Source organism: Gracilinanus agilis, chromosome 3 (genome assembly GCF_016433145.1).
Source record: "Gracilinanus agilis isolate LMUSP501 chromosome 3, AgileGrace, whole genome shotgun sequence".
Classification (NCBI taxonomy): domain Eukaryota; kingdom Metazoa; phylum Chordata; class Mammalia; order Didelphimorphia; family Didelphidae; genus Gracilinanus; species Gracilinanus agilis.
The window spans coordinates 409,881,738-409,903,062 of record NC_058132.1 but is presented as its reverse complement, the minus strand read 5'-3'; the positions used below and the strand labels follow the sequence as shown (position 1 = coordinate 409,903,062).

Sequence of the window (21,325 nt, the reverse complement as noted above, 5' to 3'; positions counted from 1 at the left end):
GGGGTGCAGGAGGGGGGGTTGAAGGGGAAAGGTGGAGCATGAATCATGTAACCATGTTAAAATGAATATTAATAAATGTTAAAAAAAAAAGGAGATTAAGTGGCTTTCCCAGGGTTGCCTAGTTAAGTTAGTGAGGCCAGATAAGAGCTACCTAGCTGCCACATATGCTCATTAATTAATTGGCTGATAAAGAAGATTCTGTTTTCTTTGTTTTGGTGTAAATAATTATGAGTCGTTAGTGTCTAATATATAGTAAAAAATTTTNATCAAGGACACATGACAAAATTAGTGGAAATGCGCATCGGCCATGGGGGGGGGGGTGCAGGAGGGGGGGTTGAAGGGGAAAGGTGGAGCATGAATCATGTAACCATGTTAAAATGAATATTAATAAATGTTAAAAAAAAAAAAAAAGGAGATTAAGTGGCTTTCCCAGGGTTGCCTAGTTAAGTTAGTGAGGCCAGATAAGAGCTACCTAGCTGCCACATATGCTCATTAATTAATTGGCTGATAAAGAAGATTCTGTTTTCTTTGTTTTGGCGTAAATAATTATGAGTCGTTAGTGTCTAATATATAGTAAAAAATTTTTTGTTCAAGACCATTAAAATAACAAAATAAGGTGATTCTTAAATATGTTCTTTTTTCTTCCCACCCATAACTATCTTTATCAATGGTCATTTAAAAGATGTAATAACTACTTGCTAGAATGGAAACAAAATTTGTCAATGAAGTTTCACAACAGATATACCACCAAGGCAGCAAGAGTCACAATCCTTGGATTAACTGAGATATGGACTTTGTATCATTTTATTTCTCCAGGCTTTTTCCTAATCTGTAGACCAAGAGGGTTGGACTAGGTGTTCTAAAATCCCACCCAACTCTACCATGGTCAGAATAGAGGATGCTACTGTATCAGGGTCCTGAGCACTAGCAAATGGTGCCACCTAGTGTCAAACAAATCTTTCTGAAGCTGCCTGAAGAAAGGTTCTCTTATTAAGACAATGACCTTGAGCTAGTTCTACTATAAACATTTTAATGAGGACTAAAGGGTGAGACCAAAAAGTACAGTTATAGAACTGAGGAAGATTTGAAGAAGTCTTTAGGTCTATCTGCTGATAAAGTAAGTAAATGATTCACAATGGAGTTTATCTTGAGGCTGTTTATACTCCTTTATATGAGTCATGGAGGAAGGAACCTGCCTCTGGAAAAGAGTTGAGAATTTAGCCTTTTTGACAAAGGTTACCCTGGTGTCTTCCTCCTTTAAAAAAAAAGCTTCTTTCATATTGTAAATTCTGGTCCTACAAGTGGGAAGAGAGAAGGGCAACCTGTAAAAAGAATTATGCAAGTTTTCCTGGAAAGCTATGGACCATGAGTGAGAAAATTCACCCAAAGAGAGTTACACATAATGCACACATTGCTACTGTCAGACTTTCAATTTGATTTTTTTATATACTCAAATATAAATCCCTGTGTTTTATTTATTATTTTGTTTATTTATTTATTTATTTATTTATTTGTTATTTATTTTACCAGCAAATCTCTTAAAGGCAATAAAATATTTAGCATAAAGCACAGTATTTTTTTTAAACCCTTACCTTCCTTCTTAGAATCAATACCAAGTATTGGTTCCAAGGCAGAAGAGCTGTAAGAGCTAAGGAATTGGGGTTGAGTGACTTGCCCAGAGAAACACCTAGGAAGTGTCTGAGGCCAAATTTGAACTGAGGACTTCCCCTTTCTAGGCCTGACTCTCTCCACCTAGCCACCCCATGGCATAGTATTTTTCAAATACAGACTAAATCAACAATTTTTCATATTTCATGGTGTGATGTCTTTGTTGGCTAAAGCAGTTGTAGTAGGAAAATGGGAAATAGAAGTGTAGCATTCATTTCAGTCAGGCAATAAGCATTTATTAAGAGCTTAGTATGTGCCAGGCAAGGGTAGGTAGGTGGCACTGTGAATAGAATGCCATTGCTGGATTCACAAAGATTCTTCCAAGTTCAAATCTGGTATAAAACATTTACTAGCTGTATGACCCTGGGTATGTCATTTAATCCTGTTTGCTTCAAATGAACTGGAGAAGGAAATGGCAAACTACTCCAGTGTCTTTGCCAAGAAAACCCCAAACTGAACAACATGTGCAAGCTACTGTTCTAAGTACTAGAAATACAAAGAAAAGCAAGCCAGTCTCTGCCTTCAAGCAACATTCATTTCACAAGTATTTATTAAACTTTATTGCAGTTTGAGCCTAGTCTTGCATGAGCAGGAAGCTAGACCACCTCTGCCTGCTACTTAGAGACCTTTAACTAAGGATCTAGGTTAAGCTAACCAGAAACCCAGTCAGATCTGAAGACTGAAGCAGAGTTTCCTCCTCTTAAGCATCCCATATGTCTTATCTGAAAACTGGCTCCTGTACTGGTTTTTGGAAACATTGTTTCCATGTTCCTTTGGTTGAATACAAATACTTGGGGGAGTGCAACATTTTCTGATTTCAAAGAATTGTACCTTTTCACTCTCCCCCTCCCAATTTAGAAAGTCCCTAATCTTTCCTCCAACTAGAAATCAAATTATGTAATTTTACATCCTGGTTAACTATTTTCTTTTAATTTCATTGGAATTGCACCTCTTCGTTCTTCCCCTCCCAACTTATAAAGTTCCTAATCTTTCCTCCAATTAGAAATCGAATTACCTAATTTTGCATCCTGGTTAATTATTTTCTTTTAATTAATTGTTCTTTTTTTGATTCATTGTTTTTATACATAAAAATCTGTCTCACTGTGTATTTAGGGACTTTGGAGTGATTGGGTAGTCCAATGACCCGTTTATTATGTTTATTTTTCTAATAAATTGTATAGTTTTATTATCCTCCAGTAGAAACTTGTGATGCAGGCTGAGCCTGGAGTTAGGGGAGATCCAGTCTCAGATACTTTCTAATTCTGTGATCAAAGGCAAAACCTTATTGGCTCAATTTCTTCAATAAAATGGGGATAATAGAACCTTACACACATATACATAGATAGGCTCTTGTCTCCTCTCAGGCTTTGAAATGTAAGTTCTTTTGCACATATGCTAATATGTATTCCATTTATATGTCCCACAAATGTATATTAACTAAATTTTTTCCTGGTGGTACAAAGTGTGAAATTGCACTATTTTCAGTCTTTAGCTAGCCAAGAATGAAAATTTAACCACAGCGAATCAATCTGATGCGGCAACTCTTTGAGCTACGTTGGGTTCAGTACAGCCTCGCCCTGCCCCCACCCTCAATCCTCCCAGGCCCTGTCGCCGAGCTTTGCCCGCTTACGCCTGAAAAACTACAATTCCCAAGCAAGAACGAGAGACCTGCTCGAGAGTCGCGCTAGAACTACCTCACGCTGTAGTGGGCAAGAGGCGGGGTTGTGGATTTACGCTAGCGTCTCGCAAGTCACTTCTCGTTCTGCGCATGCGTTTGTCAAGTCACTTCCTCCTCTCTGTTATCCGGTTTGACCTACAGCGGCCACAGGAGAAAAAAGATGGCGGTGGCCTCTGCTTCTGTGGCTGTCCAGCAGGTAAGGTGGGCGAAGAGCTTCTTCCTCCAGCCAACTGTCACGGGTCTTCTACCCGGGATACCCCCTTCCCCACGCCGGGAATGTTCATCGCCCAAGCCTAACCACTGCCCCTCAGTGCTCATTGTGTCCTGCTTCTCCTTGGCTGGAGGAGACGGGACGCTCTCAGACTGAGGGAGGCCTCGGCGCGCTCCCCTTTCCTCAGCCCAATCTCTTCTTCTCCCTTCCCCAGCCCGATCTCCCCCCGCCCTCCACTCTGGGCCTTAGGCTCAAGGCTGGGAGCCCCAAAAAGGCCTGGCAGGGAGATGACCTTGAGGGCTTCTCGCAAAACATCGAAGTCCCGAGGCTTAGGAGTTGAAAAGGGGCCGTGCGGTATCACCCACCTTAGGCCTCGGAGGAGGTGATGACATCTTTGTGGGAGGGGGATGTTGATTTCGCTATTGATTCTTCTTTCTCCTCCTCTCCCGTCCTATCCTTCTAATAGATTGGAAGGAACCTTGGAGTTCCAAGAAGTCAGCTTCCCCTCATTTTGCTGCTCAGCAAGAAACAAGCCTAGAAAAATTAAATGATTTGTCGAAGGGTCACACATTGAAGACATTTAAACCTGGGTTTTCTGACAACCAGGATTCTTTTTAAATCCTTCAACCAGGCATCCAAGGCCTTCCATCTGCCCACCTTACTTTTTTTCAATGTTGTCATTCTCTTCCCTTCCATGAACTCTTTTGGCCAAACACTACTAGCTGTCTACTGTAGGTGCTATATGTATATGTCCTACATACCATGTTTTTCCTCTGCTTACCAAGCCTTAAACATTTTCACTTACTTCCCCCTCCTCCCCATACATAAAACCTCTGAGGGTTTTTTTGGTCCAATTCAAATGACATTTTTCCCCCAGGTATCCTTAATTGTAGAAGCCTACATCATGATTTTACATAGCTTAAACAGTATTATTTTGTCTTATAATTACTTTTATATTCCTATATATTATACTATGTTCTCATTAACTTTTTTTTTCACTCTTACCTTCCATTTGAGAATCAGTGCTATGTGTTGGTTCCAAGGCAGAAGACTGATAAGGGCTAGGCAATTGCGGTTTATTAACTTGCCCAGGGTCACACAGCTAGGCCATGTTTGAACATAGGACCTCTAGTCTCTAGGCCTGGCTCTCAATCCACTGTGCCACCTGCCCCATCCACAACCCATTAACTCTTAGTCTCTTTGCACTATATACAATGGGTGCTTTAAAATGTTTGTTTAATTGTAACAAATTCCACAGCTAGCTCTCAAATAATATTTACTAGAGAAATTTAGTTTTACCAATTCAGAAATGGAGTCGGTCAGTCAGTGAAACTATAAGATAGAAGCCCTTGCCCTGTAGTTCAGGGATCTTATTTTCACTATTAACATTTTTTCACAAAATTAGAGCCCATTGTGCTATAATATAAAATATACCATTTTTCATTTTCATAATCTTATTTAGATTCTTGAGCAAGAGAGTTTATCCCACTAGTATACAAAATACTATTTCCAGAGTCATCAAGTTTCTCCAACTATTGAATTCATTTTGGCCAAGTTGTAGACAAAGATGCTTAACTAGAGGCCTTGGGTCAGTATTTTTATTTTTATTTACCTCTAGCTGAAATTTAATATTTCTTTTAATTATGAACATAGGCAGCAAATATTCTAAGAAGTCTATAGCTTTTACCAGACTGCTAGAGTCCAGAACAAAAAAAGGTTAAAAACATCTGCTTTGAGGGAATGTTAATATAAACTCCAAAATCTCAAATTGTTTGAAATATACAATCTTCAAATAACTACTATTTCTCAGCACGTACATCCTCACCTCCCTCCCATAAAATTGTACCAGGATGGATGGTGGTAGAAGAAAATCCCAGTCTTACCTACAGTGCTTCACAAGTCAACAAGCATTTATTAAGTGCTTATTATATTTAGGCCCAGGGGTTATAAGGACAGAAATGGAAGAACATCTGCCTTTAAGTAGCTTATGTTCTGAGAGGACGACCAACATACACACACTAAACACAAGGTAGTTTAGGGACAAAAAACAGCAAGAACTTGGGGAACCAAGGAATTCCTCACAAAGGTAGATGATGCTACTAGATAATTAAAATTTGACCATAATTTTCTTCCTTCAAATTGACATGAATAAGTTTTCCCACATTTTAGAAGACTTCCAAGTAACCACTTTGCCTTATTTTCCTCTTTTGTCTTTAGATACGCTGCTTTACCACTTCAGTGGCCAGACCATTTGCCAAACTCGTCAGGGTACGTTTGTTTAATTATTCAGCTGTGCTTGATTAATCAAAAGTTTGTAACTATTAAAACTAGACTGCAATATAATATACACTGAGTTATATTGATTGGATTTTATCTGTAACTATGTATTTGACACATGTTATGTTCTTGAAGAAAAAAAGTCACTCTACTAGACAACTATGCAATTCATAGGTGGCACCTAATGGTTTTTCATCAAGTGTATTTGTCTATCACAACATCTGGGTTTTTGCATGTTCAGTTTTTTGTTTTGTTTTGTTTTTTCTCCTCTTTTTTTTTTATTATCAGGTATTTTTTTTATTTTTTTAGGAAAATTTTTCCCATGGTTACATGATTCATGTTCTTGCTCTTTCTCCGACCCCCCATAGCCAACAAACATTTCCACTGTGTCATCAATTAAGATCTATTTCCATATTATTGGTAATTGTACTAGGGTGGTCATAAAGAGTCTACATCCCAAATCATGTCCTCATCAACCCATGTGTTCAAGCAGTTGTTTTTTCTTCTGTGTTTTCACTGCATGTTCAGTTTTAAACAGTTTTTTTACCACTATGCCATTTCCACACACAAATCCCATTTACTCTCCATATTTTAATTTTGCAAATTCCCTATTGAATTTTTAAAGAATTTGCCAGCCTTTGCCATTATTTAGTCTTTTTAAATATTAGAGAATTAGAGATTCTGAGTTGGAAGGGACCTCAGAATTTATTTGGTTCAACTCATACCTAAAATGAATTTCCTCTACAACATTCTCCATTAAGTGATCATCCATCCTTTGAGAGGAGATCTCCCACTACCTCCTGAGAATCCAATTCCACTTTTCCATAATTTAATTACTACAGTGTATTTCCATATATGTAAATATGTATTCCTTCTAATTTCTACTCATTCCTCCTACTTTCATATTTTGAGGCAAAAAAGATGAAGTATATTCCCTCTTCCCTGTGTCAGCTCTTCAAATCTTTTTTATTGCCTAGAAACTCTCAGCAATGTGTAATCTTAGAGCGTTATCTAGGGCACTGAGAGGTAAACTGATTTGTCTAGGATCATGTAGCCAATGTGTCAAGAGTTCACACCTGAATCTTCTTGACTTTGAGTTTGATTCTTCTTTCTAGGCCAAACATCTCTAGTTCCTCCAACTGGTTCTCAAAGGATATTATGGTTTATTATGAAAATCCAATTTGAATACCATGCTTAATAAGTGACCAGAAGATAAATAGGACATAGAGTTGGGAGCATTATATGAAAGGGAAGACTTAAAGGGGGATGCCATAAACTTGTTACAAATAATATTACAAAATAATTCTGTAAAAATATTTAAATATTGTAAGCCTATATTATAAATAATATGTCTGTGCTTTCAAGCATGTTTTATAGACTTGCTTCTATGTGTTGACTTCTTTTGTCTCAGTTTTCCCATTTATAAAATGAAAATATTAGACTAGATTCTTCCTAAAGTTCATAATTATGAAATTATTTTTCTTACAAAATAATATTTCAAAATTTCACCTCATTAACAAGTATGAACATATTCAGATATGTGAATAAGGGCAAAAAGAAAAATAGAAGATGATTGTATATGAAGCCATTTTGATACTGATTTAATGCTTCCCACAATCTGGCTCCCATATATCTTTCCAGGCCACTCTTTTTCTCATTTATGTTCATCCAAACTCTACTACCAGCTATTCTCCCAAACTTGACATTCCACTCCCATAATTTTGCATAGGTTCTTCTTTATACCTGAAACAAACGCTTTAAATGTCTCTTCTGCTGTTTACTTATTTTCCCAGCCCTTTTTTGTCTATGAACTGGGAATTCTGAAAGCTACTAGCTAATCCTGTCTCCTTTGCTGGCTTGTAGGGATCAGCACTGTGAACTATTTTGTACTGGGGCCAGGGCTTTATCTCAGCAGTGCAGGCTTAAAAGAGCCCAGTGCTGTGGACTTCCAGGCCTCATTAAGGGCTGGTACCAGGGCTTGAGGCTTCAAGGGCTGGGTCTGAGGTTCTCTTTGCTCGGTGTAGTACAGTTGGCCTATGCAGAGATGTTGGCCGGCCAGCACTCCTCTATTTGCAGTTTGCCTCCGGTTCCCCCTTGTCCAATGAAAATCCACTCTCTCTGCCTACCTTTTAAGTTGTGTTCAGCAGAAGGGCCCCCTCACACTGTCTTGGTGTTGGTTTTTAACTCCTGTCGTTTTGATGCACTTTTTAAAGATTGGTTTAAAGGACTGTCAGTGGTTTCAGCTTTCACTGCTACTAACCACCATCTTGGCTCCACTTCCCACTTCTACATGTTAGCATCCTTAGCTTCCTTCAGTAGAGAGTGCCACTTCCTTTGTAAAGCCCACCTTGATCTCCACAGTTGTTGGTACTTGTCCTGAAATTACCTGGTATTTATTTTATTTATTTATGTATCCTCTCAACTGTAACCTTCTCCAGGACTGGAATCTTAAATCCCTGCTCTTTACATATTTATAGTTTTGCACATAGTAGGCATTAAATAAATTGCTTGATACTTTATTCATATGCCAAATTTTAAGCTCCCCATTCATCAAACACCCACAGCTTTTCGCTATTGCCAGTAGGCCATAAGTGACAGAAAATAATGACATAGCTACACAAAAATAATATTCTATAGAAGTAGCAAATATAAGAAAGCCCATAACAAATTAGTCATAATAGAATCAGTTCATTTTAAAGATGTACTAGAGATTTTCTCATTTTGTATATAAGGAAACTGAGGCCTAGAAAAATTGACTTTCCCACTTAAGTAATAACAGCACTGCTGATAAGTTCAAGTCAGTTCTTTAACTCTTAAACTATTTTATAATAAAGTATATATAACAAGACTTAAAACCTAAACCCTCCTGGTATTGAACTGTAGCAATCCTGCATAATTTCCTTTCTTCTTTATTTCTTTTAAAGCCTCCAATTCAATTGTATGGGCTAGAAGGTCGATATGCCACTGCTCTTTATTCTGCTGCATCCAAGCAGAATAAGCTGGATGCTGTTGAAAAGGAGTTAATCAGAGTAACAGTAAGTAGTCTTTCTGTGCTCTTTATTTACATCTAAACTGTTATTTCTTATTTTCTTTCAGTTAAATTGTTATTTGCAGGTAATTAAAAATCTTTGGTCTTCGGTATTGTTTTGGAAGTTACCTTCCTTTTGTAATCTTTTTTGTTTTCTATTAAAGTTTAATTTCATTCTCAGAATGAGTATGAAAGTAGAAAGAGGGTTGGCAGCTTAATATTTAAGATTAACTACAAATAATTTCTATACAGGGATTACAGAAATTATGTTAAGGATAGGGCAAAGAAACTTCATTTGGGGAGAAAGGTAAATGAACAAGCCATCAAGCTAATAAACACCTTCTGTGTGCCAGATGCTGTGCTAAGCGATGAGGATATAAAGACAAAAGATAATCTCTGCCCTCAAGAAGCTGAAAGTTTTAATAAAGAAGACCACATGTAAACAGCTATAGACAGGATAAATTGGAGGCAGTCTCAAGAGGGAAGGCACTGTAAAAAGGAAATTGGAAGAAACCATCTAAAAATGTATATATTTCTATGGACAAGGGAAATGTATCAAAACTACATTTCCCTTGATCCAACATGGTCCAACTGGTTTCCGTTTCCGACGTCTTGACGCAGGGGAGCGCTTAAATCTCGTGGGTTAGGAGGGAGTGGTCTCTCTTCTTTGGCGAGTAGGAACTTGACAAGGAGGCAAAATGGAGGTGGCGGCAGTTTTGAATGCTTACAAGCGCGTGGTCTAATGATTTTATCTATCAACATGGCTTTAATTAAAATACTAATATATATTATTATACCAGCCTTTATCATTTTTAATATTTACAGCACCAAGATTAGAAGACTGAGAAAGGGTTCTTACAGAAGGTGAACCTTTAGCTGAAACTTGAAAGAGGCAAAAGGAGCCAGGAGGTGGAGATGAAGAGTGAGGAGAGAGTTCTAGACTTGGGGGATAGCCAGGGAAAATGCAGAGTCAGGAGAGGGATTTTTTTCTTGGATGAAAAAGTATAAGGGGACCAGGATCAGGATTGCAGAGTAAATTGAGGGGAGTAAAGTATAAAAATGGAGATGCAGAAAGGTGTGGGCCAAAAGGGCTTTTAAAAATAAAAAATGAGGGTTTGGTAATTGATCTAATTCACAGTTGAGTAGGAGATGGTCTGGAGCAGAAAGGCAGAACAATCAGCAGGCTCTTGCAAAAGTCCAAGAATGGGATGATGAGGGCCAGTACCAGAGTGGTAGCAAGTGTCAGAGGAAAGAAAGGGGCACAAATAAAAGATGTTTCAAAGATAGAATCAATAGGATGACAGCTATGTGAAGAGTCATTGATGACACCTCTGTTGGGAGCTGGAATGATGGGGAGTTTGGTGTTACCCTTGACAGTAAAAAAGAAGCTAGAAAGTAGGGACAGATTTTCACTGAAGGATAATGAGTTTGGTTTTAGATTGCATATTTATGGCATATCCAGTTTAAGATGTCCAGTAGGCAATTGGAGATGTAAGACAGAAGATCAGAAAAGAAGCTAGAGCTGAACAAATAGATTTTAGAATCATTTGAATAGAAATAATAGTTGGGCTCCATGATGGGGCAGCTAGGTGATTCAGTGGATTGAGTCAGGCCTAGAAACTGGATTCAAATATGGCTTCAGACACTTCCTACTTCTGTGACCCTTCTGCCTTAGAACCAATACCCAGGATTGATTCTAAGACAAGGAAAGGGTTGTTTGTTTGTTTTTTAATTGAATCCATGGATACCATATTGGAAAAACTGAAACTGGCAGAAACCCAAAAGAAGAAAAAAAGCTAAGGGTAACATCAAGGAAGGACTGAAGTTTAAGTTTAACCTCCCAGAAAACAGAGCCTACCTATAAAAAAAATAGGGAAAATGAACAAACAACCAAAAAAGCACCTAACTCTTAAAGAATTTTTATGGACACAAAGAGCAAAGTACAGACATAAAAGGGGACAGTGAAATCAAAACACACACATGCAAAATCCAAAAGAAAAATATGGATTAGACACAGATTCTGGAAGAACTCAAAAAAATACTTCAAAAACAAATTAAGAGAAGCAGAAGAAAAGTGGGGAAGAGAAATGAAATGTACAGAAAGCAGTACAAGAAGAAGTAAAAAAGGATAACCAAAAGCTGAAGGAGGAAAATCAGGCCTTAAGAATTAGAATTGAGCAACTAGAAACTAATGATTTCATGAGAAATCTAGAAACAATAAAACAGCCAAAAGAATGAAAAAAATAAACCAATCATGGTGCTACAATCAGGACCTAGCAGCTTCTACATTCAAAGATTGGAAGGCATGGAATATGATATTCAGGAAGGCAAAAGATCTAGATTTACAACCTAGAGTCACCTATCCAGCAAAACTTAGTATATTCTTTCAGGGGAAAAAATGGACATTCAATAAGATAGATTTCCAAGCATTCTTGAGGAGTAAGCCAGACCTAAACAAAAAAGGTCAAAATGTTTGTATTTCTACATGAAAAAGAGGATATCTGTAATTCTCAAAAATTACTCTTTGTAGTAGAGAAGATAGAAGGAATATAGAAAATTAGAAAGAGGGTGGGAAAGTAAGCTGATTTTGATGATATGTTTATTATGTATATGTGATATGAAATATATATGGTATGTAAAAATAATCAAGGGCTGAAAGAAAGGGTTGCACTGAGAGAAAAAGCAAGAGAGAGATAGAATGTGGTAAATTATATAGCATAAAGAGGCATGAAAAATCATTATGGAGAGAGGAAGATAAGGGTTGTGATGGGCAATGCTTAAACTTTACTCATTGTAACTGGCTCAGAGAGGGGAAAACAAATATATTTATTGGAGTATAGAACTATATCTTACCCTGCAGAGAAGTAGAAGGGGGAGCTAACTGGAGGGAGAGGGAAATAGGAGAGGTGAAAAAAAGCAAAACACTGGTGAAGAGGAACAGAATGAAAGAGAATAGAGCAGGATCAAAAAGGGAGAATAAGATGGAGGGCAATACTGAGTAATAATAACTCGATGTGAGTGGGATGAACTCACCCATAAAACGGAAGCAGATAGCAGAGTGGATTAAAAAACAGAATCCTACTATATGTTGTTTGCAGGAAACACATTTGAAGCAGGGTGATACACATAGATTAAAGGTAAAAGCTGGAGCAGAATTTATTATGCATCATCTAAAGTCAATAGATGCAGAAAATTGACAAAATACAACACCCATACTATTAAAAACACTAGAAAGTATGGGAAAGAAAGACCTTTCCTCAAAATAATAGACAATATTTATTTAAAAACCATTAGCAAGTATCATCTGCAATGGAGATGTTAGAAGCCTTCCCAATAAGATCAGGAGTGAAGCAGGACTGCCCATTATCACTACTATTATTTAATATTGTATTAGAAATGCTAACAATAGCAATTAGAGAAGAAAAGGAAATTGAAGGGATTAATGTAGGCAATGAGGAAACTGAAGTATCACTCTTTGCTGATGATATGATGGTATATTTAGAGAATCCTAAAAAATCAACTAAACAGCTAGTAGAAATAATAATTTTAGCAGAATTGCAGGATACAAAATAAACCCACATAAATCATTAGCATTTCTGTATATTTCCAATAAAAATCAACAGCAAGAGTTAGAAAGAGAAACTCCATTTAAAATCACTCAAGACAATATAAAATATTTGGGAATCTATCTGCCAAGACAAACTCAGGAATTATATGAACACAACTACAAAACACTTTTCACACAAATAAAACTAGACCTAAACAATTGGAAAAACATTTATTGCTCATGGGTAGGACAAGCTAATATTAAAATGACAATCCTACTTAAACTAATTTACTTATTCAGTGCCAAACTACCAAAAAGCTTTTTTTATAGAATTAGAAAAAATTATAACAAAGTTCATCTGGAAGAACAAGAGACCAAGAATATCAAGTGAACTAGTGAAAAAAAAAATGTGAAGGATGGGGCCCTAGCAGTACTAGATCCTAATCTGTATAATAAAGCAGTGATCATCAAAACAATATGGTACTGGCTAAGAGACAGAAGGAAGAATCAGTGGAATAGACTAGGGGTAAATGACATCAGCAAGCTAGTGTTTGATAAACCCAAAGAGCCCAGCTTTTGGAACAGGTACTCACTATTTGACAAAAACTGCTGGGAAAATTGGAAAACAACATGGGGAAAATTAGGTTTAGATCATCATCTTACACTCTATATCAAGATAAATTCAAAATGGGTAAATGACTTATATAAAGAGCAAAATCACAAATAAATTAGGTGAACATAGAATATTATACCTGTCAGATCTGTGGGAAAGGAAGGAATTTAAAATCAAGCAAGAAATAGAGAACATTACAAAATGTAAACAATAATTTGGATATCAAATTTAAAGTGTTTTGTGTAAACAAAACCAATGCAACTAAAATTAGAAGGGAGCCAACAAACTGAGAGAAAAAATTTATAACAGAATTCTCTGACAAAGGTCTAATTTCCCAAATATGTGAGGAACTAAGTCAAATATACAAGAAATCAAGCCATTAAGTCAAATATACAAGAAATCAAAACATTCTCCAATCAACTGTCAAAATCTAGGAATCCCAAATATGGGGATAGTGCGAGAGACTCACACTGACAGGCTTATAACAATCTAGACTTATTCTACCATATTCCTCTATCAGCAGGCTTTAGGCTACTGCTTCTTCTCTCAGGCTTCTGCTGTTCCAGAAACAATATGTATATTTATCTACTTTCTACCAGGGTAGCTCATTAAGGGAAGCAAATGGTCAACAGACATAGTTTTGACTAGAGCCTGGCCTCTGGAGCCAGGGAGGAGAATTCTCTCTGCTTTTGCATCATTATACTCAAGGTTACTCTTTCTCAAATCTGTGCCCTTTTCATGAACCTTTTACAGCAATTTCAGGAGAAGAGGGGAAAGCATTTGGTGGGGATTTAAACCCTTGGCCCCCACAGTCCCCCACAATCAACAAATGGTCAAAGGATAGGAATAAGCAGTTTTCAGATGAAGAAATCAAAACTATCAATAATCACAAGGAAAAGTGTTCTAAATCCCTCCTGATTAGAGAAATGCAAATCAAAACAACTCTGAGATACCACCTCATACTTAGCAGATTGGCCAATATGACAGTAAGGGAAAATAATAAATGTTGGAGTAGATGTGGCAAAATTGGGACACTTAAACACTGCTGGTGGAGTTGTTAATAAATCCCACCATTCTGGAAGGCAGTTTAGAATTACACCCAAAGGAATTTAAAAGAATTCATGCTTTTTGATCCAGCAATACCACTACTAGACTTGTACCCCAAAGAGATCATTTAAAAGGATTGTATAAGAATATTCATGGGGGGGTGTCCCTCAATTGGGGAATGGCTGAATAAATTGTGGTATATGATAATGGTGATGGAATACTATTGTGCTGTAAGGAGTGACGAACTGGAAGAACCTCCATGAACTGATGCAGAGTGAAATGAGCAGAACCAGAACATTGTACTCAGAAAGTGAAACATATTTGAATGAGCCAATGTAATGGACTTTGCTCCTAGTAGCAAAGCAATGATCCAGAACAATCCTGAGGAACTTGTGAGAAAGAATGTTATCCACATTGAGAGAAAGGACTGTGGGAGTTGAAATGCAGAAAGAAAACATATGACTTATCCCTTGTTTATATGAGTACATTATTTGGGGGTTTGGTTTCAAAAGAGTGCTCTATTGCAAAAGTGAATAATATGGAAATAGGTATCAAGTGATGACATTTGCATAGCCCAGTGGAATTGTTTGTAGGCTCTGGGAGGGGGAAGAGAAGAGGGCAAGAAAAGAAAATGTATCATGGAAAAAATATTTTTAAAAATAAATTGAATCCGTAGGAGTTAATGAGGTCACCAAGCAAAGTAGTATTCAAGGGAGAAGAAAAAAGACTCAGGTCAGAGCTTTGGGAAACACCCACAGTTTACTTGCATGACCTGAATGAAGTAAAGGATACTGGAGAAGGAGCTGTCAGTAGAAGAAATTAAAAAGCAATGTCAAAAAAAATTAAGAATTATAAAAGTTTTTGTAATGTGACTAAAAGTAGAAACCTAATCAATTTTCACTGAATTTCCCAATTTGACAGTTAACAGTTGACAGTTAATAGGTTTCTGACTTTCCTGGTTTCTACTGCCATTTAGGTTTTAGTAACTAGCTCAAAAGATGAATGTTCCTAAGTAGGTAGTGTTACTTAAAGTCAAGAGAAGATAACAATGTGGAGTTGAAAGAATTCATCAAGCAATTATGATTTATTAATCTACCATGTGCCAGTTATTATGTGAGTCTCTGAAGATATAAAGAAAAGTAAAACACAGTCCCTGCCCTTGAGGAGCTCACAGTCACTTGGAAACAATCAGAAGAGGAACACTGGAATTTTTAGGGATTAGGAAAGGCTCTCTGTAGAGGTGACATTTTAGCTGGATTTTGAAGGACACTCTGGAAACTTAAGAGGTATGCCTGGAGTTAGAAGATAGTGTATCATGTGAGAGGAACAGCAAGGGCATTACTGGATTGAAATATCAGGTTGTAAGGTAGAAGAATACTAGAAAAGTGTAGGAGAGGGGGGACAGATTATGAATAGCTTTAAACTCCAAACAGGATTTTATATTTGAGTCTGGAGGTGTAAGGGAGACTTTGGAGTTTATTGAACAGAGAGGGTAGCATGATCAGACCAAACATTTGATACAGTCACAAAGGGGAAATGTGTGATTATACTAACACCAAAAGTCTGATGCAAGAAAAAGAATGAATTTAGTGCTCAAATCCTAGCTAGGCACATAATATCTTCTCTGAGCCTTAGCTTACTCATTTGTAAAATTAGGAGGTTGGTTTAGAATGGCCACTCTGGGCAAGTATCTGGTCTTCTAGCTAGGTAGACAAAAGGAGGGAGGACTTTATGGCCTCAGGGAAATAGGGTCCAGTTCTTCATCAAGATTTTTTGCTTTAAAATCAAATGGTTGCTTTGGGGGGGCCAAAAAGTTCCAACTAATACTTTCTCCATAATTTATTTCACGGTTTTTTTTTCATTGCATCTATACTCATTTCTAAAGCAGGTTTTTTTTTAATTGCATTGGTTTAAAAAACATAATAGACCTCTACTTTTACAGTCACTAATGAAAAATTTCAAACTCTTATTTTGTGACTTTCTTTTGACCCAAAGATCACAAATTCTTATAAATGGCAGCAGTATGTCTTTGTTGGCCCTTTAGCACAAGGGTTCTTTTAAGGATCATCTTTTGACAGTCTAGTGAAGTATATTTCAGAATGTTTTTACGTGAATGAAGTAAAATAAATAGGAGTACAAAGAAAACCAAAACAAAATATATAGAAGAAAAAAAATGAAATTTTCCCTTCTCCAAGGTCACAAATGCTCTGAAATCTGTCCTTCAGATAGGGGGCTGCATTATAGACTCAGAGCTAGTTTTTAGGAACCCCTGCCCTAGCAGCTAGTTATCTCTACCCTTTTTGAGACCAAAGAATAACAAGGAAATCAGAGAAATCTTTATTTATCCTGATTTTCTTGCTGGTAATTTGATGATAGCTGATCTACATTTTGTGAGTTGTGCTCATTTTGAATGAAAATGGCAAAATTTATGTAGGAGTCCTAGAGGGGGAAAATATTGATACTAATATTGAACATCTAAAAATACAAAGAAATAGAGAAGTTTTAAAAAGCAAGATCTTCCAGCTGTGATACTCCTTATCGATTGATACAATGAATGAAAAAGTACTTAAACACTTAGGATTTGTTCAGCATAGAGATACAGATAGAAAAATGAGACAGGCACTGCCTTCCAGGAGCTCACACTCTTATCACATAGAAGGGAATTCAGCCAAAAGGCAAACTGAAAGAACTAAAAGTTCTAAGATAAAATTTCCAATTTCTTTAATTAATCGCAATAAAAGTTGAGAAACAATAAAATCCCTAGCTTTCTGAAAGCACAGTTTAAGTGCCATATGGTCTTTACTTTCAGACCCTCTCCTCTTGCATCTATTTATCATTCTCTCTTTTTTTAACCTGTCCCTCAAAAGTCTTTTCTGACCACTGTCTCCCTTATCTGCCCTCCCTTTTACCACCACTTCCCCTTTTCTCTTATTAACTTCCCTTCCTATTTCTTTTAGATAAGATGTATATTCTTCCTGCTTTGAACCAGTTTAGATAAGAGTGAGGTTCAAATATCGTGGCCCCTCCCCCATTTTCCCTTCCACTGTAGAAGTTCTTCCTTGTGCACTGCTTTTATGTGAGATATTTTCCCCCCATTCTTCGTTTCCTTTCCCCTTTTCCCTTCTTCCATTGCACCCCTCTTTCTCACCCCTCCATATTTATTTAATATTTTTCCAACTTGCACTCATGCCCTCTGTGTCTTCCTTCTTTTCAGCTCTGGTCTTTTCATCAGGAATGCTTGAAAGGGATGGTAGTAGTTGCTTTTCCCGCCTCTCATGCTGCCTCCATAGTGCTTTGGTTTGTGTTGCTGGTGACTGACAGAGGGCCATATCTCTGTGATTCTCTAAAAATTACTGCCATTTCCCTAGCTTTGGGGCACCTCCACCAGGATCTGAAGGGAGGTGGTGGTAGTCCTGGTTTTTGTTTCTGACAAGGAGAGCACTTGCTTTTTAGTCATAAATCTTTCAAAGTACCTGTAGTCTCAGAATTCTTAGAAGAATCTGTGTTGTCAAAGTTCTGTTCAGACATAACTTAGAAGGCAAAATATAATTATTGAAGTATAAGTTGCATGTAAACTAGAACATGCATTTGTGCCCTAAATGATTAACAAAATGTGTTTTACTTTCAGAAAATTTTGAAGGAACCCAAAACAGTTGCCTCTTTTATGAATCCTCATATCAAGCGTACCATTAAGATGGCAGCCCTAAATGACTTAATAGCAAAAGAAAAGTTTTCCCCCATCACAACCAACTTCATGAGTAAGTATTTTTATGATCTTTTTTATTTAAAATGACTGTCATAGGAAATATTGCACTTGAAATAATAAATGTCACATATAACTAATTAGGGTTATAGGTTCAGTTCATATTTTGGTCAAAAAGATTTTTCTTCATTCGCTTAGAAAATCTTTTAAATATTGAATAAAATTTTTGTAACCTCCTAATTGAAGATTAAAATGTTCTACAGCATTGGTTCATGGTAGATGGTTTGTGGATCATTGATGTTCAAAGAAAACTTGTTTGACTTCCCTCCTCTCCTCCCTTTTAATCTAGCTGTCACATTTATGTTAAAATGGGATCCAGAAAGTAATGTATCTAGTTTGTCGTAAATCCTGACCATAAATTGAAAAACTCATGTACACGTTTCAGTGAAAGCAAATATGTGTCTCTGTTTTTCACATGTAGACATTCTAGATGCTGTGGGGTGATATTGATGCTGATAGGAATATAAGATTGTAGAGTAGATGTTACTTCTTAGTACATTATTCTTTCTGTGGGTCACCCAAAAATGTTGGCATTTTTCATAAACATTTTTGTCCTTGAGGCTAATAGTGTGAATTGTTACTCGTGTAAATTAGTCACGTTGAGATGTTTTATGTCTTACAGAATTGCTTGCTGAAAATGGTCGTTTAAACAACACCCCAGGAATTATTTCAGCATTTTCTACTATAATGAGTGTACATCGTGGAGAAGTACCATGTTCAGTTACTACTGCATCTGTAAGTAATAGATTGTCAGTTTATTTAGCTTTAACATTAAAACTAGCCTAATCCAGTTAAAATGAGCAAATCAAGAAAGGTGACCTGTGGCCAACCCAGAGATATATTTTGTCCTCAGATTAGCTACTTTTGCTGGGTTTAAACACTTCTGGTGATTAATGTGTGCCTTTCTAGCTTTTACCCTACTTGCTGAGCTGACCAGCTTTCAAAAATAGTGAAATATTATTGTTACAGAAGCCCAGAATATCGTAGATTGAGGTTTTCCATCCTTCCCTCATTTAACCCCCAAAATATGCCAGAGCGAAAAACCACCAATAATTAATGAAGATGTTCTAGGTAGTGCATGGCCTGTTTTAAGATCAATTATAACATTGTGGGGTTTTATTAAGAGTTCTATAGTAAACTCAAACTTCTTCATGAAAAGAGGCAATGTGGCCCAATGGACTGAGTGTTGGAATTTGAAATCAGGAAGACTTAAGTTCAAATTCTTCCTCAGACATTTATTCATATAATGCTTTAAAGTTTGCATAATGGTTTATATACATTATCTCTGAATCTTCCAATGAATCCTATGGTTGTGTGGTCATGAACACATTTACTTCACCTTTGTTTCTGTTTTCTCATCTGTAAAATTGGGTTAATACTTGTATCTGCCTTAGATGATTGTTGTGAAGGTCTGATGAGATTAATACACATAAAGCATTACAGTATAAAGCATAAGTGACACAAAATATTTTTCAAATTCACAGTAATGATTTGGCAAAATCTTTTGTGGTGGAAATGGATTATGCCTTTTAGCTTGTTACAGTAGACTTTGGACCACTCACTATCTAGGCAATATTGATTCACTCATCTACTATTCAAGTCATTATAGGAAAAAGGTTTTGGAGTTGGTTTGTTTTTTATACTGTTGCATTGTGAGCCCAGCTTTTTTTTTGATTTCCAGAAGGAATAAAAAGTTGATATAATAACCAGTGTGCTAGGCTATAATTTTGATGATGATGTGACCTTAATTATTTCCCCTTATCACTGTACCTGCTCTCCTATACCTCTTCCTCCTCATATCAGCAAGCTCTTCCTCTTAGTAAAGAAAAACATTTAAGTAAAGCCTTCTCACCAAAGAGCACCATTATATTCTTTTTTTTAAAACCTTTACCTTCCATCTTAGAATTAATACTATGTATTGGTTTTAAGGCAGAAGAGGGGTAAGGGCTAGGCAGTGAGAGTGAAATGACTTGCCCAGGGTCACACAGGTAGGAAGTGTCCAAGTCCAAATTTAAACCCAGGACTTCCCGTCTCTGGGCCTGGCTCTCAATCCACTAAACCACCTAGCTGCACCCCCCATATCCCACCCTCCCATTATATTCTTGCCTTTCTACTGAGCAGTATTTCCTTACTAGAAAAGGATAGCTTTCTATCCACCAGGTATAGCTGCCTCACCATGAGTAATAGTAGATGAGTTATTTAAATTTGCAGATTCCAAATTTTACATGTTAGATAAGTTGTGAAAATAGCTTTTTGCCTTTTCGTGGCTGGATTCCTCTCTTTAATGTTTCCTAGGTGACTATAAGAGTTAACCAAGTCTATAACAACAGTTTGTACTGCATTCTATACACAGTAAAACATTTGAATCAGATGTTGATGTTGTGTGGCAGGTTTTGATGATGGAAAGTTCTTTTTTCTTCTGGCTCCTGCTGTATTTTAAGATTATAAAATTCTATCATTTGTTTTCATTTTGTCTATTTTTTTAAGGAAGTATTTTTTTTTGTTTCATCCATCTTAGGCTTTAGATAGCTCAACTCTTTCAGAACTAGAAGCAGTTCTGAACAGCTTCCTACGTAAGGGTCAAGTCCTGAAAATGGAAACCAAGGTAGGTTTTGATTTCTCATTTTTTTCCCTCAAGCCAATTGAAGCTGATAAAAATGATAGAGAAATTTTAATAAAAATAAATTTATTGATCTATTTAACTATAGTGCTTCCCTTAAACACACACACACACACACACACACACACACACAGTTATCTTTCAAATCCAAATGTTCTCAAGTTTCCATATAAAGATTTACATTTTTTCCCCCAGATAAATAATTTCTCTATCCTAATAATAACGTACATTTTTAGATATTGTTTCACATTTGCATTTAATGCTTCTCAAAGTACTTCCAGATCCATTATTTCAATTGATCAATAGAATAAGGCCAATAATTTACCTTTTTCTATGTTTTTAATGACTAATTCTCTTTTCAGATTGATCCTTCAATCATGGGAGGAATGATTGTTCGTATAGGGGAGAAATATGTGGATATGTCTGCAAGAACTAAGATCCAGAAGCTAAGCAGGATTATGAAGGAAGCTGTTTAAAAGTAATGTTTTTCCACAGTTCATTGGTGAAACTTCTAAAATTTGTAGAAGCAATAAAGTACTTAAAAATTTTCATTGTGTTAATGTAGTTGAAATATGAAATGCTAAAAGTCTGGAATTAGCCTCTTATACCATGTTATGTAAATGAAACAAACAAGACCAAAAAAAAAATGCTCACTGTTTTGTAAATGAAAATTTCCTAGATTTTTGTCACAAAGTTCTATCTCTGATCTAAAATTGTCTCAACTACTCTGGCACTGTTTTCTTAAATCTAGTGTCCAAGATATCTACATGACAAACAAATACAGAGAATACTTCTCCCAAGGATTTAACCACTCATTTAAATGTGCCAAATTTAGTATATGTTGTTTCATCTTATAGCATAGGTCTATAGGCT

The 21,325-nt window shown here is 36.5% G+C and overlaps 1 protein-coding gene across 1 annotated transcript; it reads left to right on the top strand.

The window, feature by feature from the left end:
• Positions 1 to 3,436: 3,436 nt before the first annotated feature.
• ATP5PO (ATP synthase peripheral stalk subunit OSCP) lies at positions 3,437 to 21,001 on the top strand. The gene is given in 8 exon segments (XM_044670234.1): positions 3,437 to 3,499; positions 3,501 to 3,542; positions 5,775 to 5,825; positions 8,759 to 8,869; positions 17,698 to 17,827; positions 18,455 to 18,567; positions 20,351 to 20,437; positions 20,815 to 21,001. Coding segments are annotated over 8 exon segments (711 nt in total). The 3' UTR covers positions 20,929 to 21,001.
• Positions 21,002 to 21,325: the final 324 nt, after the last annotated feature.